The sequence below is a fragment of the Wyeomyia smithii genome, chromosome 2, assembly GCF_029784165.1.
Source record: "Wyeomyia smithii strain HCP4-BCI-WySm-NY-G18 chromosome 2, ASM2978416v1, whole genome shotgun sequence".
Lineage (NCBI taxonomy): Eukaryota > Metazoa > Arthropoda > Insecta > Diptera > Culicidae > Wyeomyia > Wyeomyia smithii.
Window position 1 is genome coordinate 30,733,947 of NC_073695.1, and position 17,984 is coordinate 30,751,930.

The window sequence follows — 17,984 nt, forward strand, 5'->3', positions numbered from 1 at the left end:
CGTCATTTGCGGTTTTAATTCAGTCGTTTGATGGACTTGCTCAAAAATCGGGTCTACTACGAGAGGCTGAAACTCAAAAGGCTGAAACACGAAAAGCTGAAATTCGAAAGGCTGAACTCACGAAAGGCTGAAAACTACATAAGGCTGAAAACACGAAAGGCTTAAAACACGAAAGGCTGAATCACAAAAAACTGAAAATCATAAGGCTGAAATTCACAAAGTTCATTTCTAAAAGAAAACTCGCGGCCTACGGCCGACTCGATTGTCCAAGATGTATGCTGTCCTTACTCGCTATCGCTCGTTTGGACTAAACTAGGGGATCACCCCTATGAGTCAGTAGACCTAGGAAAACGAACGAACCTATGCAGAGGTGATTTCTGCGGGAGGGCTGCCCCCCCCCCCCCCCCCCGCAGTGGCCGGCGCTTCCGACGGCGGGTCGCCGGCGCACACTCGCGGCCTTCGGCCGTCTCGCCCTGAATCATCTAGGAAACGTGTACAAGAGTCAAGTGTGTATAGATTCAAATGTTGCCGAAAACTAATTTTCCATTGCACAAACCAATTAATACTCAAACATTGAACTCTGTCACTTTATATAGGTTTGTTATCCATGTGTCCGAATTTTTCAACGATTATGATTCAAGTTACAAAAGTTTCAGCCTTTCATGTTTCAGCCTTTCGTTCATTCAGCCTTTTGTGGTTTCAGCCTTTTGTGCATTCAGCCTTTCGTTATGAAACATACTTTTCAGCCTTTCGGGTTTCAGCCTTTTGAGTTTCAGCCTTTCGTTACTAACCCCAAAAATCGACGTTCAATCGCATGAAATGGATCTCCGTACTCGAAATAAAAACATGTAACTTAAAATAATGACAAAATTATGTTATCTACTAAAAAGCTTACCGATCTGTCTAAAATGAGCTACTCAAAATTTGAGTTTGTACCCATTGGAGGAATAATTTCGAAATTTATATCAAATTGGAAATGTAAAATGAGAAGTTAGAAAAAAAGTCATATCAAAAATTAGGAATAGTGTTTGACCATATAATTTTCACTGGTAAAAATTCAAATTAAAAACAAATAGGTATTCAAACGAAACATAAGTCGAAGACTCAGCAAATGTTACAAAGTGATTGACATTTAGTACAAAAATAATTAATTTAAAGACCGGAACCGAATAATACCAATTCAGGTGCGATAAAAAGGTAAACACCAACTCAAAAAGTTCAGAACAATTTATCGAAACTAAAATAATTTATAGCATCGAACGCAAAACCCGAAATAAGTAAACTGTATAGTTAAAAATGCGTGAGAACAAAAATTAAAGCAAAACAAAAACATTTATTAGGATTTGAGGGAATTGAAATAGACTCTAAAAACTTTATACACACAAATATGAGAATGTTCAGCATTTTAAAAATAAAATAACCAGTTGAAACAAAACATGACGAACTATAAGAAGAGTCAGCCAAAACCAATGCAAACTGTAGGCTAAAAAAGAGACAACGAAGTTTAAAATATAAGACATTGGCAAATAAACTGTGTAACGAAAAAATAAATCGAAATAGTTTTATAGAGGAAAACTGTAATTGGAAGTCAACACAGAGTAAAGAGAAAGACGCTGTACAAAAGCTGTAGAAAATAATTAATTAGTTACATTACCCAAATTTTAATTGAAATTCATAGCTGATTTTTGAGAAGATAGTAAAAACTTTACAGAAGAAAGATCATATTGATTAAAAAGTGCTAAACAAATAATTTTCAAATATTACCAGTGCATCTCATAACTTAACGCAATGTTTTCAAAATAAACATGATAAAACGAAACAAATTCCGAAGTAATTTTTCATTTCATTCAACAAATAAAAGAAAGATTTTTGTCCCTATAATCTAGGATATATTTCATAAAGTTGTTACGGCTACAGAGAAACGCATGATGTATGAAGATTATTGGAATTACGTTGAAACAGATGTTTTGAAAATCGGAACATTAGCACTATCTTTAATCGTCATGGACAACTTTCTTCTCGGCGTCTTTTTTGCTGGATTTCTTTTTCTTCGCAGGAGTCTTTTCCGGTTTTTCGGGTTTCTCAGGAATCTCACCATCAGTCGGATGTCCACTGACGGGACCAACGGGTTGTGGGGGAGGTCCTCCGGGTCCAGATTGTCCTGTAGCACTACCTGCGCCCGTTGGTGGTGGACCACCAGGGGTAGGTCCAGGCCCGTATGGAGAGTGAGGATGATGACCATCACCTACGGGTCCTCCGTGATGAGGGTCAGCCCCGTAATGGCCCATAGGGGAACCATGACCGGGACGCGGTGGTCCTGGCATGTATTGACCTGGTGGTGGCGGTGCATATTGTTGATGATATGGATAGTGGCCATATTGTCCGTAAGATTGGGGATGTGCTCCGTAACCACTCGGTAAATAGTATGGTCTGGGAGGACCTGCATGGGGATACCCTGGGTATCCGGAGTGAGACGGCATACCTGGGTGGGGTTGCATATGCGGCGGCATGTGATGGCTCGGTGGCGGTGGTGGAGGAGCCTGATGATGAGGAACCGTAACGTTCGGCGGAGCCACATGAGATTCTGCACTATGCGATGGATACGGTGATGAAGGAGCAGATGTTGGTGCTGCTGCAACATGATGATGTGGCGGTGGAGGCGCTGATACTGGTGGCGGTGGAACGGCTGCCACCGGTGCAGCTTCCGGTTTTGGCTCGGGAGCTGTTGGCGGAGAGCGATAATGCTCTGCAAAGAAACAATTTTCACATTTAGTTTCTTATCATCGAAGGGACGGACAGAAGTGATAAATACTAACCTGGTGGCATAATAGGGGCCGTAGTAACAGGTGCACTCGGTAATGGTTGCTCAATTGGTGGTTGCTTGTGTTCAAGCGGTGCTTCCTTTGTTGTCTCCTGTTCTTGTATTTTCTGAGTAACAGCCTGTTTCGAGACTTCATCTGGTTTGTGCGGCATCTCTTCCCTTTCGTCTTTTTTCTGTATGGTATCTTGGGAAATTTTCGCCATAGGTTCCTGTTCGGAACGAACTTCCTCACTGAGTGGAATAGCTGCAGTTCCAACGGCTAAACCATCACCGGTATGATCATCCGGTTTAGTAGCAGTAAGAGCTGACATTAATGGCTTCTGCTGTTCCTCTACAGTCCGTAAACGTTCACGTTTCAACATCTCATACTGTCTGTCGACCATTTTTTGAAAAGTTTCATCATCAACGGCCGGCTTGCAGTGCTTCTTAAGTTCGTCCTGAAACTGTTCGCTAGATTCTACAAATTTACGCTTTCTGGTATCGAATTTTTCCTCAATCAATTGCAACTCATGCTGCAGCTTCATTTGGTGCATAGCTAACGACTGCACCTGTCTTTTCAAAACATGCATTCTTTGCGTGGTTACCACCGAACGAACATCCGGAACAACGGCATCCGAGAAAATTTCGTTTATCAAACGATGGTTGCGTGAAAATCTCGCATAAGCCACGTGCTTAAACGAATATCCGTCATCTTGATCCTCTTCGTCCTCGGCTGGTTGAATATCAATTCTTCGATCTTGTTGGCCCCCTTTCGAGCTAGATCTTGTACTCTCGTGACCATCGCCGTCACCACCCGGTTTGGATTTATTTTTTGCGGTCAGGTAGGCCAAATACGCTGGGGAATTATGGTACGCTTTAAGGTTCTTCTCATACTCTAGTTTTTCAGTTTCGTACTCCGTAATGTACTCCTCTTTGTCTTTCTCCGGCAAATCGCGCCACTGCTGGCCAATAATTTTTCCCACCTCCCATAGTTTAAGATCTGAGTTGGAAGCTTTGATCGAATCCCACACTTTGCGCGAGTAACGCATATACGGCATTAGCGGTTTCTCTGGGGCCTTCGGTGGTTTGATCATTTTGGCCTCCGCAGTGGTGGCCGACTTGCCCAATTTTTGAGGCGTAAAAGCGGGATTGCCCTGCGGGCTGTGCATGAACGGGCTGGAGGTGTCCGGTTTGCGACTATCCGAGCTGGATCCGGAAGGACGCAATCGCTGCGTTGTCGGGGTCGAAACCGGCGAATGTTTGTAGTTTGAAGGGAGCGCCATTTTGGATTCCAGTTTCGCTAGAAGAGAAGCAAACATTTGAAACGTTTGTTCTCTGTTGATCACAATTGCGACATCATTAATAGTACTTACGTAGTTGAAAAAATGTATTGACGAACTTGACCGACAATATTTAAACTCTAAAATGTTTCATTCACGGCAAAATATTAACTGTTTTCACCTCACTATGCGATTGATGCAAAAAGCGAGCACTTCAGCTTTTTTGTGATTTGACAATTTGACATTGAATAAAGCAGTGTAGCCAGCGGGCCTAAAATTACTTTGAAATATTTCAGTTTCACCACAGCGTTACACTGTAAGAAGTATTTTATCATTATACATAACTAAAGAGTCTTTGAAATTCAACAGTTCGATCACTCACGGCAACTTTTGCAATCTGACTCGTGATTTCCTTATTTTTTTTTTTCGATTGAGCTGGTAAATAATTAAAGATTATATATTATATCAATTTACATTTTGGTCTTACCTGATCATCGACACAATCTTGAACGCTTTCCGTTTGAAAATCAGCTTATTTGAGAGCCGACGGAACCTAGGACAGGACGTAACAAGAGAAACCAAAAATCACCCAAAGTTCTGTCAAAGTGGAAGCCCTCTCTGATTGGTCGATTCTATTTAGCATACTGCTAATTTTTTTTTATTAGTCGGCATGGTTGGCCGTGTTGCGAGAACTATCGATATATTTTGTTTACACTGTTTTTGCTCACCAAGTGAATGAACAATTTTTCGAAACGTTTTCATACACTAGACTGTGTAATGTCTATCCAGCTTTCCAAGCACCATAATGGCGGTCGCTATAATGCGTGTTCGTAATATGCGAACCTCTCCGCTTACGTCAATTTTGGGATTCTTGAAAAATTGGCAACTCAATTGTTGCCAGATTAATTTTTCTTTTGATAGAATATATGAAGACTTCAAATCGACGTAAGCAGAGTTGTCAAAAGGGTGGGTAATTTATTAAGAACTTTGCATTATAGCGTCCGCCATTATAGCGCGTAAAAAGCTGGATAAAAATCAACATTCGAAATACTATCCATGCTTTTGAAACTACGTACGATGAACAACATAAGATTCATTCCATGAAAAGCAAGAGGAATGCGAAATGAATTGAAATTATGACTAGTTCAAATAGATTTAAAATATATCTTTAAATCAATGGTAGATTCAATGAGCAAGCATTATCAAATGACTTAATAAAAAATGAAATCCAGAACTTGGAAAATCCATGATATTGATATTTTATCTATTAAATATTTTCGGAAACACTGGCAAGCGTCGTGCCGAAAACTCAATATGTTTCATGAGGGCAATTTTGAACGAAAAGAAAAATAACTAAAAAACACTCACGTCCTGTCCTAGGACGGAAAGAAATATTATTTGTTAAATTGAAGTTAAGGCAAAAAAATAACATATACATCCTTTCGTTGATTTATGGTAAGAACTCTTGTTTTTTTATCGCTGTACTAATTTCAATAGCAAAATTCTTTATTCTACTGTTATTCTACTGCGTCAGACAAATCTCCCAAAAAATAGAGAAACGACATCACGATTTACAACGCAAGTAAGAAATATAGACACTATATATATCTATATATATATATATATATATATATATATATATATATATATATATATATATATATATATATATATATATATATATATATATATATATATATATATATATATATATATATATATATATATATATATATATATATATATATTTGGCAGAGCTGTATGCCTCCACGGGTCGGTATTTGGCGATTACCGTAGGCCACGGAAGTGCTAACTGCAAGAACGCAGTCCCGGACCATCAGCGAGAGCTAGCCTAGGTTGTGGTGAGACTCAGGCATTGGGCCGCCGAATTCTCACAAAAGCCACATTATCCGGAAGCAGCTCTGACGGAGCGAATAGTGCCGCTCCCACCACCCAAATGCACTAATTCGCCCATTGGGATTGATGCCAGTAAGTTCCCAATTACGGTAACTGGTCGCAACGCCATATGATAAGAGTCGGATTTCGTTTTCGTACCACGATTCTGGCCTGCGCCGAGCTCCCTTAGTAAGGTCGTGTGACAACGGCTTGAAACGGCGAGACAACAACCGGTGCAGGGGTCTCCGTCCCGTAAAACCTGGCAGGCCTTCCAGTACGTTCCAAATTCATTGCCCGGTGGGAACCGGGCAGGAGTGGGATCAGATGTCCTTTCCTGACTTCCGGTCGGGGGTGTCATAGTTGCTCATAAGGCGCTATGGCAGCCGCCCCTAGCCATGGCCTCACTGCTTCGGCATAGACTACCATGGGACCAGATAGGCGACCACTCCAGTATGGATAAGGATAGCGGCTGGAAGGGGGACCCACTTAACAAAAATGAACAGTAATAATGAAGATCAACAATTGGGCGCAGATGGGTTGAAAAACCCGTTTGCACGAGGAGGCATCCAGAGGTCTCCGCCGAGAAAGGCGGAGATGGATGCAGTAAAGGACGCCTGCGAAGACGGCAAAGGCAGTACGCCTACCGGATCGACGCAAGACATCGCAGTGGCTGGTCCACTGTTGATAAAGGCGGTCGGAAGACAGCGAGACACGCTACCGAAGGTAGTAGCGCTGTCGGAGCAGCTCGATGCCATAATCGAGTTTGTGAAAAGTCGCACCAACACGACGAAGTACCTGAAGCAGGCTCTCTACATGCTTCGGTCCTCCGTCGATGCTGCGAAGAAGGAGCACGCCGAGCTCAAGGCAAGAGCGGTGGCTGCAGAGAAGAATGCAACGGAGGTGACCAGAAGGGCGACGAAGTCGGTCCAAACGGACACCTGCATGTTTGCAGCGGTTTGCGCCTCCGGGTCAGCCGCAAAAAGAGCAAGGCAGTCTCCGGGGGAAGCCCCCGAGAACAGCAAGAAACGGTTGGTTGTGCTAAGCCCGCGAGATAGCACACCAACGGCCTCCAAGTCCGCCGAAAAGTCTGCCGAAGTGGCAGCTACGGGAAACCCTTGGGTTACCGTGGGAGGAAGGAAGCGCCAAAAAGACAGCAAGCGCAACGACGAGAAGGCGACAGATCGTCCAAAAACGGGAAAGAAGGCGCGAAGCAGGGGCGACGCCCTCATACTCAAGACGGAGGGGTCCAAGTACTCCGAAGTCTTGAAGAAAATGAGAGGCGAAACCCAGCTCAAGGATCTGGGAGCGGATGTGCGGACCATCCGTCGTTCTCGCACCGGCAAGATGATCATTGAGCTCCGTAAGGATGCTAAAAACAAGGGCGCTGCCTACAAGACGGTAGCCGAGCAGGTCCTCGGGAAAGATGTGCAAATTCGGGCACTCACCTCAGAGGTGACTCTCCAGCTCAAAAACCTGGATGAAATCACCGAGAGGTGCGATATTGCACAGGCCCTCAAGGAGAAGTGCGGAGTGGAAGTAGCCACTGCGGTAATTCGCCTCCGAAAGGGTCCAGCGGGGACCCAGGTGGCCACTTTCCGGCTTGCATCGGCCGATGCAACTCTGGCCCTGAAGACAGCCAAACTTAAGGTTGGCTGGTCAGTATGTCCCCTGAGCATACTCCAGCAGCCGGACGTTTGCTTCAGGTGTTTCGAGGGAGGACACAAGTCCTGGACCTGCAAGGGGCCCGATAGGAGCCAGTTATGTAGGCGTTGTGGTGGTGCTGGCCATAAAGCTAAAGACTGTGGGGAGCCTCCCAAGTGCTTGGTATGTACTGGAAAACGGGACGCCAAGCACTTTATGGGAGGCCCACGGTGCCCAGCCGGTAAGGCGGCCACGAAACCACGGGCGTGAGGGTGACACAATTGAACCTGAACCATTGCTATGCGGCACAGCAGCTGCTATACCAAGCAGCGTCTGAGTCGCGGTCGGACATCGCAATCGTATCGGACCCCTACTGCATTCCTCCCGGAAACGGTAATTGGGTTGCAGATAAGTCCAGTACGGCGGCCATATGCACGACCAGCAAGTTCCCGGTTCAGGAGGTTGTGTCAACCTCAAATGAAGGATACGCGGTTGCCAAGGTGGACGGAGTGTTCTACTGCAGTTGTTATGCTCCGCCGCGTTGGTCTATCGAAAGGTTCACCCAGATGGTCGATTTGTTATCTATGGAGCTGACGGGACTAACACCCTTAGTAGTGGCGGGCGACTTCAACGCTTGGGCTGTTGAGTGGGGAAGCCGCCGCACGAACCGGAGGGGTCAGATCTTGTTGGAAGCTTTGGCAAAGCTCAACCTAGATCTGGCCAACGTTGGAACCAAGTGTACATTCAGCTGAAATGGTGCGGAGTCGATCATCGACGTGACGTTCTCCAGCCCAGGACTGATCGTGAACTGGAGGGTAGACGATGGCTACACCTATAGTGACCACCAGTCGGTCTACTATAGCGTAGTCCAGAACGTGAGGCGGCAGGCGACGGGTAGAGCCAATACTCCGACCGTCCGCGGGTGGAAGACATCGCATTTCGATGCCGAGGTATTTGCAGAAGCAATGAGAAGAGAGCGCGAGGGGGGCAGTTGACTCCGCCCGAGTGCTGACCAATTAGTTGCCACATTATCGCGGGCGTGCGACGCCACCATGCCTAGGACCCGCCAACCTAGGAATGGTAAGTCACCGGTATACTGGTGGACCGACGCGATAGCGGACCTCCGTAGCGCGTGCCTCCGTGCAAGACGGATGTTGCAACGTGCACGTACCGATGCACAGAGGGTAGAGCGCCGTGTAGTATTCGGATCTGCAAGATCGGCGCTTAAAAGTGCGATAAAGGCGAGCAAAAGGGCCTGCTTCGATAGGCTATGCGCGAGTGCCAATACGAATCCGTGGGGCAACGCCTACAGAGTCGTAATGGCGAAGACCAAAGGCGTGTTGGCGCCTGCAGAGCGATCACCAGCGATGCTGGAGCGTATCATCGAGGGACTCTTTCCACGACACGAGCCAAATCCTTGGCCTCCGGTTGCTGAGTCTCACGTCCGACGTTCCAGTATCTCAGACACAGACCAGGGATGGTCGGCCAACCTGCCGGGCATCCAATCCGTGAGAGACGGCAGCCGTGCAGAGGTTGTGGAGGAGGTAAGGGTTACGAATGAGGAACTCATCGTGATCGCCAACTCCCTAAAGGTGAGCAAGGCACCGGGACCGGATGGAATCCCGAACTTGGCCATCAGGACGGCCATGAAAGTGGCCCCCGATCTATTTCGAGCAGTCATGCAGAAGTGCCTGGATGACTGCCTCTTTCCGGACAGGTGGAAGCGACAGAGATTGGTGCTGTTGCCGAAGGCTGGGAAACCGCCAGGGGACCCATCGGCATACAGACCTATCTGTCTGCTGGACACTACGGGCAAGGTGCTTGAGAGGATTATCCTCAACAGACTGGTGAAGTACACAGAGGGTGTAAACGGTCTGGCAAGTAACCAGTTCGGCTTCCGGAAAGGTAGATCCACGCTGGATGCTATTCTCTCTGTCACCAAGACGGCAGAGGTAGCACTCCAGCGTAAGAGTTGGGGCATTCGCTATTGCGCAATCGTCACGCTTGACGTGAAGAATGCATTCAATAGCGCCAGTTGGGACTCCATAGCGCTCGCGCTTAGAAGCATCCACGTACCGGTGTCGTTGTACAAGATTTTGGAAAATTATTTCCAGAATCGGGTACTAGTTTACAACACGGAGGAGGGTCAGAAGTGCGTCCCAATCACCGCAGGGGTACCGCAAGGTTCCATCCTGGGCCCGGTGTTGTGGAATGTCATGTATGACGGGGTGTTGAAACTAAAGTTCCCTGTAGGGGTTGTGATCGTCGGTTTCGCAGACGACATCACGCTAGAGTTCTACGGCGAGTCGATCGAAGAGGTCGAGTTGACGGCCGCGCACTGCATACGCAAGGTCGAAGACTGGATGCACTCTAGGAAACTGGAGTTAGCGCACCATAAAACGGAGGTTACGGTTGTGAACAACCGCAAATTAGAGCAACAGGCGGTGGTCAGAGTCGGTGACTGCACCATTACCTCAAGGCGTTCCTTGAAGCTCTTGGGGGTTATGGTTGACGATAAGCTCACATTTAAGAGTCACGTCGACTATGCCTGTAAGAGGGCTTCAACGGCCGCTGCAGGACTATCTCGAATGATGTCCAATAGCTCAGCGGTATATGGCAGCAAGCGTAAACTTCTTGCCAGCGTGGTTTCGTCCATACTTAGGTATGGTGGGCCAGCGTGGTCCAAAGCGTTAGGTACCAACAGTCATCGTCGAAAACTGGAAAGTACCTACAGGCTCATGTGCCTGAGGGTTGTGAGCGCGTACCGTACAGTGTCATACGACGCAATCTGCGTCCTGTCCGGCATGATGCCTATCAGCATAGCCATTAAGGAGGACGTAGAATGCTTCGATCAACGTGACACAAGGGGTATACGAGGCACCAGAAGGTCATTCTCGATGATCAGATGGCAGCAGGAATGGTCCAATTCCGCAAAGGGTAGATGGACGCATCGACTTATTCCGGACGTATCCGGATGGGTCGGGAGGCGCCATGGAGAAGTTAACTTCCACTTGACACAGATTCTGTCAGGTCATGGTTGCTTCAGGCAGTATCTACACAGATTCGGGCATGCGGGGTCCCCCATGTGTCCCGAGTGCGCGGATGCGGAAGAAACTGCTGAGCATGTCTTCTTCGTGTGCCCTCGTTTTGTGCATGCGCGGAGCGACATGATGGTAGTGAGCGGGCCAGACACCACTGATTCAAACCAACCCCACACTCTCTGAGGTTGGTCACCTCAGGGGTTTGGATGCAAATTTCCCCTCCACCTAAAATATATATATATATATATATATATATATATATATATATATATATATATATATATATATATATATATATATATATATATATATATATATATATATATATATATATATATATTTTTTTTTTTTTTCAGGTGGAGGGGAAATTTGCATCCAAACCCCTGAGGTGACCAACCTCAGGGAGTGTGGGGTTGGTTTGAATCAGTGACCGGACCCACTAAAACCCCTCCAGTCTCCAGCCCATAATACTCCCCGGGACCACCGCTAGGTATTGCTTCGGGGAGCGGCTTTTGTGCTCTGTGCACCCTCTTGGTTCTATAGATCTCTTTGCTAACTTAGCTAACTAACCTGGAGACTGGCCGTTAGCTAACACTGGCGTGTCGGTGGTCAACCTGTCGCCTGTTTTGCAATTCTAAAACTATTTGAGAGGCGGCTGTACAAACCGCCCTCCAAATGTTTGGGTCTTTACACATCCTCCGAACTAGGTTGTCCGGAGTGGTGTCTGGCCCGCTCACTACCATCATGTCGCTCCGCGCATGCACAAAACGAGGGCACACGAAGAAGACATGCTCAGCAGTTTCTTCCGCATCCGCACACTCGGGACACATGGGGGACCCCGCATGCCCGAATCTGTGTAGATACTGCCTGAAGCAACCATGACCTGACAGAATCTGTGTCAAGTGGAAGTTAACTTCTCCATGGCGCCTCCCGACCCATCCGGATACGTCCGGAATAAGTCGATGCGTCCATCTACCCTTTGCGGAATTGGACCATTCCTGCTGCCATCTGATCATCGAGAATGACCTTCTGGTGCCTCGTATACCCCTTGTGTCACGTTGATCGAAGCATTCTACGTCCTCCTTAATGGCTATGCTGATAGGCATCATGCCGGACAGGACGCAGATTGCGTCGTATGACACTGTACGGTACGCGCTCACAACCCTCAGGCACATGAGCCTGTAGGTACTTTCCAGTTTTCGACGATGACTGTTGGTACCTAACGCTTTGGACCACGCTGACCCACCATACCTAAGTATGGACGAAACCACGCTGGCAAGAAGTTTACGCTTGCTGCCATAAACCGCTGAGCTATTGGACATCATTCGAGATAGTCCTGCAGCGGCCGTTGAAGCCCTCTTACAGGCATAGTCGACGTGACTCTTAAATGTGAGCTTATCGTCAACCATAACCCCCAAAAGCTTCAAGGAACGCCTTGAGGTAATGGTGCAGTCACCGACTCTGACCACCGCCTGTTGCTCTAATTTGCGGTTGTTCACAACCGTAACCTCCGTTTTATGGTGCGCTAACTCCAGTTTCCTAGAGTGCATCCAGTCTTCGACCTTGCGTATGCAGTGCGCGGCCGTCAACTCGACCTCTTCGATCGACTCGCCGTAGACCTCTAGCGTGATGTCGTCTGCGAAACCGACGATCACAACCCCTATAGGGAACTTTAGTTTCAACACCCCGTCATACATGACATTCCACAACACCGGGCCCAGGATGGAACCTTGCGGTACCCCTGCGGTGATTGGGACGCACTTCTGACCCTCCTCCGTATTGTAAACTAGTACCCGATTCTGGAAATAATTTTCCAAAATCTTGTACAGCGACACCGGTACGTGGATGCTCCTAAGCGCGAGCGCTATGGAGTCCCAACTGGCGCTATTGAACGCATTCTTCACGTCAAGCGTGACGATTGCGCAATAGCGAATGCCCCAACTCTTACGCTGGAGTGCTACCTCTGCCGTCTTGGTGACAGAGAGAATAGCATCCAGCGTGGATCTACCTTTCCGGAAGCCGAACTGGTTACTTGCCAGACCGTTTACACTCTCTGTGTACTTCACCAGTCTGTTGAGGATAATCCTCTCAAGCACCTTGCCCGTAGTGTCCAGCAGACAGATAGGTCTGTATGCCGATGGGTCCCCTGGCGGTTTCCCCTTCGGCAACAGCACCAATCTCTGTCGCTTCCACCTGTCCGGAAAGAGGCAGTCATCCAGGCACTTCTGCATGACTGCTCGAATAGATCAGGGGCCACTTTCATGGCCGTCCTGATGGCCAAGTTCGGGATTCCATCCGGTCCCGGTGCCTTGCTCACCTTTAGGGAGTTGGCGATCACGATGAGTTCCTCATTCGTAACCCTTACCTCCTCCACAACCTCTGCACGGCTGCCGTCTCTCACGGATTGGATGCCCGGCAGGTTGGCCGACCATCCCTGGTCTGTGTCTGAGATACTGGAACGTCGGACGTGAGACTCAGCAACCGGAGGCCAAGGATTTGGCTCGTGTCGTGGAAAGAGTCCCTCGATGATGCGCTCCAGCATCGCTGGTGATCGCTCTGCAGGCGCCAACACGCCTTTGGCCTTCGCCATTACGACTCTGTAGGCGTTGCCCCACGGATTCGTATTGGCACTCGCGCATAGCCTATCGAAGCAGGCCCTTTTGCTCGCCTTTATCGCACTTTTAAGCGCCGATCTTGCAGATCCGAATACTACACGGCGCTCTACCCTCTGTGCATCGGTACGTGCACGTTGCAACATCCGTCTTGCACGAAGGCACGCGCTACGGAGGTCCGCTATCGCGTCGGTCCACCAGTATACCGGTGACTTACCATTCCTAGGTTGGTGGGTCCTAGGCATGGTGGCGTCGCACGCCCGCGATAATGTGGCAACTAATTGGTCAGCACTCGGGCGGAGCCAACTGCCCCCCTCGCGCTCTCTTCTCATTGCTTCTGCAAATACCTCGGCATCGAAATGCGATGTCTTCCACCCGCGGACGGTCGGAGTATTGGCTCTACCCGTCGCCTGCCGCCTCACGCTCTGGACTACGCTATAGCAGACCGACTGGTGGTCACTATAGGTGTAGCCATCGTCTACCCTCCAGTTCACGATCAGTCCTGGGCTGGAGAACGTCACGTCAATGATCGACTCCGCACCATTTCTGCTGAATGTACACTTGGTTCCAACGTTGGCCAGTTGAGCTAGGTTGAGCTTTGCAAAAGCTTCCAATAAGATCTGACCCCTCCGGTTCGTGCGGCGGCTTCCCCACTCAACAGCCCAAGCGTTGAAGTCGCCCGCCACTACTAAGGGTGTTAGTCCCGTCAGCTCCATAGATAACAGATCGACCATCTGGGTGAACCTTTCGATAGACCAACGCGGCGGAGCATAACAACTGCAGTAGAACACTCCGTCCACCTTGGCAACCGCGTATCCTTCATTTGAGGTTGACACAACCTCCTGAACCGGGAACTTGCTGGTCGTGCATATGGCCGCCGTACTGGACTTATCTGCAACCCAATTACCGTTTCCGGGAGGAATGCAGTAGGGGTCCGATACGATTGCGATGTCCGACCGTGACTCAGACGCTGCTTGGTATAGCAGCTGCTGTGCCGCATAGCAATGGTTCAGGTTCAATTGTGTCACCCTCACGCCCGTGGTTTCGTGGCCGCCTTACCGGCTGGGCACCGTGGGCCTCCCATAAAGTGCTTGGCGTCCCGTTTTCCAGTACATACCAAGCACTTGGGAGGCTCCCCGCAGTCTTTAGCTTTATGGCCAGCACCACCACAACGCCTACATAACTGGCTCCTATCGGGCCCCTTGCAGGTCCAGGACTTGTGTCCTCCCTCGAAACACCTGAAGCAAACGTCCGGCTGCTGGAGTATGCTCAGGGGACATACTGACCAGCCAACCTTAAGTTTGGCTGTCTTCAGGGCCAGAGTTGCATCGGCCGATGCAAGCCTGAAAGTGGCCACCTGGGTCCCCGCTGGACCCTTTCTGAGGCGAATTACCTCAGTGGCTACTTCCACTCCGCACTTCTCCTTGAGGGCCTGTGCAATATCGCACCTCTCGGTGATTTCATCCAGATTTTTGAGCTGGAGAGTCACCTCTGAGATGAGTGCCCGAATTTGCACATCTTTCCCGAGGACCTGCTCGGCTACCGTCTTGTAGGCAGCGCCCTTGTTTTTAGCATCCTTACGGAGCTCAAGGATCATCTCGCCGGTGCGAGAACGACGGATGGTCCGCACATCCGCTCCCAGATCCTTGAGCTGGGTTTCGCCTCTCATTTTCTTCAAGACTTCGGAGTACTTGGACCCCTCCGTCTTGAGTATGAGGGCGTCGCCCCTGCTTCGCGCCTTCTTTCCCGTTTTTGGATGATTTGTCGCCTTCTCGTCGTTGCGCTTGCTGTCTTTTTGGCGCTTCCTTCCTCCCACGGTAACCCAAGGGTTTCCCGTAGCTGCCACTTCGGCAGACTTTTCGGCGGACTTGGAGGCCGTTGGTGTGCTATCTCGCGGGCTTAGCACAACCAACCGTTTCTTGCTGTTCTCGGGGGCTTCCCCCGGAGACTGCCTTGCTCTTTTTGCGGCTGACCCGGAGGCGCAAACCGCTGCAAACATGCAGGTGTCCGTTTGGACCGACTTCGTCGCCCTTCCGATCACCTCCGTTGCATTCTTCTCTGCAGCCACCGCTCTTGCCTTGAGCTCGGCGTGCTCCTTCTTCGCAGCATCGACGGAGGACCGAAGCATGTAGAGAGCCTGCTTCAGGTACTTCGTCGTGTTGGTGCGACTTTTCGCAAACTCGATTATGGCATCGAGCTGCTCCGACAGCGATACTACCTTCGGTAGCGTGTCTCGCTGTCTTCCGACCGCCTTTATCAACAGTGGACCAGCCACTGCGATGTCTTGCGTCGATCCGGTAGGCGTACTGCCTTTGCCGTCTTCGCAGGCGTCCTTTACTGCATCCATCTCCGCCTTTCTCGGCGGAGACCTCTGGATGCCTCCTCGTGCAAACGGGTTTTTCAACCCATCTGCGCCCAATTGTTGATCTTCATTATTACTGTTCATTTTTGTTAAGTGGGTCCCCCTTCCAGCCGCTATCCTTATCCATACTGGAGTGGTCGCCTATCTGGTCCCATGGTAGTCTATGCCGAAGCAGTGAGGCCATGGCTAGGGGCGGCTGCCATAGCGCCTTATGAGCAACTCTGACACCCCCGACCGGCGCAAGTCAGGAAAGGACATCTGATCCCACTCCTGCCCGGGTTCCACCGGGCAATGAATTTGGAACGTACTGGAAGGCCTGCCAGGTTTTACGGGACGGAGACCCCTGCACCGGTTGTTGTCTCGCCGTTTCAAGCCGTTGTCACACGACCTTACTAAGGGAGCTCGGCGCAGGCCAGAATCGTGGTACGAAAACGAAATCCGACTCTTATCATATGGCGTTGCGACCAGTTACCGTAATTGGGAACTTACTGGCATCAATCCCAATGGGCGAATTAGTGCATTTGGGTGGTGGGAGCGGCACTATTCGCTCCGTCAGAGCTGCTTCCGGATAATGTGGCTTTTGTGAGAATTCGGCGGCCCAATGCCTGAGTCTCACCACAACCTAGGCTAGCTCTCGCTGATGGTCCGGGACTGCGTTGTTGCAGTTAGCACTTCCGTGGCCTACGGTAATCGCCAAATACCGACCCGTGGTGGCATACAGCTCTGTCAATATATATATATATATATATATATATATATATATATATATATATATATATATATATATATATATATATATATATATATATATATATATATATATATATATATATATATATATATATATATATATATATATATATATATATATATATATATATATATATATATATATATATATATATATAGACCTGCGGACTGAATCGCAGCGAGCCAAAATAACTGTCAAACGTGCGAGCCAAAATGACATAACGAAAAATTTGTATCAAACAAATAACAAGAATATAAAAAACCAGTGATTCCAGTGCTGCTGTCATTCACTACGCAGGTCTATATATATAGTGTCTATAGTAAGAAAGAGATACCAGATAATTGTTAACGAATTAAGCAAGTGCGGTGGTGGGTTGAAACTGTCAAATTGTACGATGCGCTGCGGGTTGCACGCCAAGTCAATACTGGGTCAAAACCAAGCGAATGAAGAAGGGTTTTGACAGCAGTTAGGTTGGCGCCATGTCAAACGAGTTGAGTTCGTGGAACAAAGAAATTCACTAAAAGACGAAGGTAACAAAAAAACATGAGTTTGTTGATCGCGTTGACATTAGCGTTTAATGTGTGTTGATAATAACGTTTTTTTGAGTGCATACACGCTCATAAATAATAACTCATGAATTGAGCAACTCTGACTCAGTTTAGAACGATGTTCGTAGAGTAGAAGCCTTTTTTTGATTTTGAGTAACTTTCACTCTTTTTTTTGGGTTGCCTTCGTATAACTTTATTCTGAGTAACGACGCCCAGCTTGGATGTGATGCTGATGTGCTTCGGATTGTAACATACTTTTGACGTAGAACTACGTTTTACTTTAGCATACCACACAGGGATGCAAACTGAAAAACTGGGACGAAATTTGTCCCTTTTCAAATGCTTATAGGTCGGTTGGTTTCCAACCGATTTTCTTCATTCTTGCAGCAATCGATTGGAAAATTATACACGCATCTGCCCAAATGCAGAAAAATGTTATTTGAATCTAAGAACTATTGCACTATTGAAAATTGTCAAGTCTTGTTGAAATAAAAATAACGTCCTCTGATTGGTCGCTTGCTTGCTGTGTGTGTATGATATGGTATGATATGTGTGTGAGATATGGTATGATGTGTGTATGGTATGATGATATGGTATGATGTGTGTGTGTATGATATGATATAATGTGTGTGTGTGTGTGTGTGTGTGTGTGTGTCTGTATGATATGGTATGATGTGTATGTGTTTGTATGATATGGTATGATGTGTGTGACTATGATATGGTATGATTTGTGTGTTTGTGCTGTGTATGGTTTTTAACTCGGCACGTTCTGCTAACTGCTGAATCCGGTTCACGAAATTCACAACCCTTCATTAGTAGACATTATAACTCATTACCCAAGTTAAAATATTGGTTTCATCAAAGTTTTATAGCACTCAATACAGCCAAAAAAGCGCTATAAAACTTTGATAAAACCAGTAATGAACCAGTAGGGTAATGAAACACTCAATGCATTCGTTAATAGTGTACGTAGTTCTACGTCATTTATACGGTCGTGTCTTGGATACAACCTCCTACTTTTTCAAATTGTGTACGCCACAGAAGGTATTATTG

The 17,984-nt window shown here is 47.7% G+C and overlaps 1 protein-coding gene across 1 annotated transcript; it reads right to left on the reverse strand.

Annotated features, from left to right (window-relative positions):
• Positions 1-1,866: 1,866 nt before the first annotated feature.
• Positions 1,867-4,315, reverse strand: LOC129721653 (SWI/SNF-related matrix-associated actin-dependent regulator of chromatin subfamily E member 1). Its single transcript, XM_055674448.1, has 3 exons — positions 4,174-4,315; positions 2,817-4,100; positions 1,867-2,746 (listed from the first exon to the last, which is right to left on the reverse strand). Exons 2-3 carry the CDS (start codon positions 4,081-4,083, stop codon positions 1,995-1,997), a joined length of 2,019 nt encoding a protein of 672 aa, XP_055530423.1. The 5' UTR covers positions 4,084-4,100; positions 4,174-4,315; the 3' UTR covers positions 1,867-1,994.
• Positions 4,316-17,984: the final 13,669 nt, after the last annotated feature.

Excerpts from the sequence above, each read along its gene's own strand:
- LOC129721653 (XM_055674448.1), bottom strand. The coding sequence starts at position 4,083 with ATGGCGCTCCCTTCAAACTACAAACATTCGCCGGTTTCGACCCCGACA. Across the intron at positions 2,747-2,816 it reads GGCCCCTATTATGCCACCAG|AGCATTATCGCTCTCCGCCA; the intron begins GTTAGTATTTAT and ends GTTTCTTTGCAG.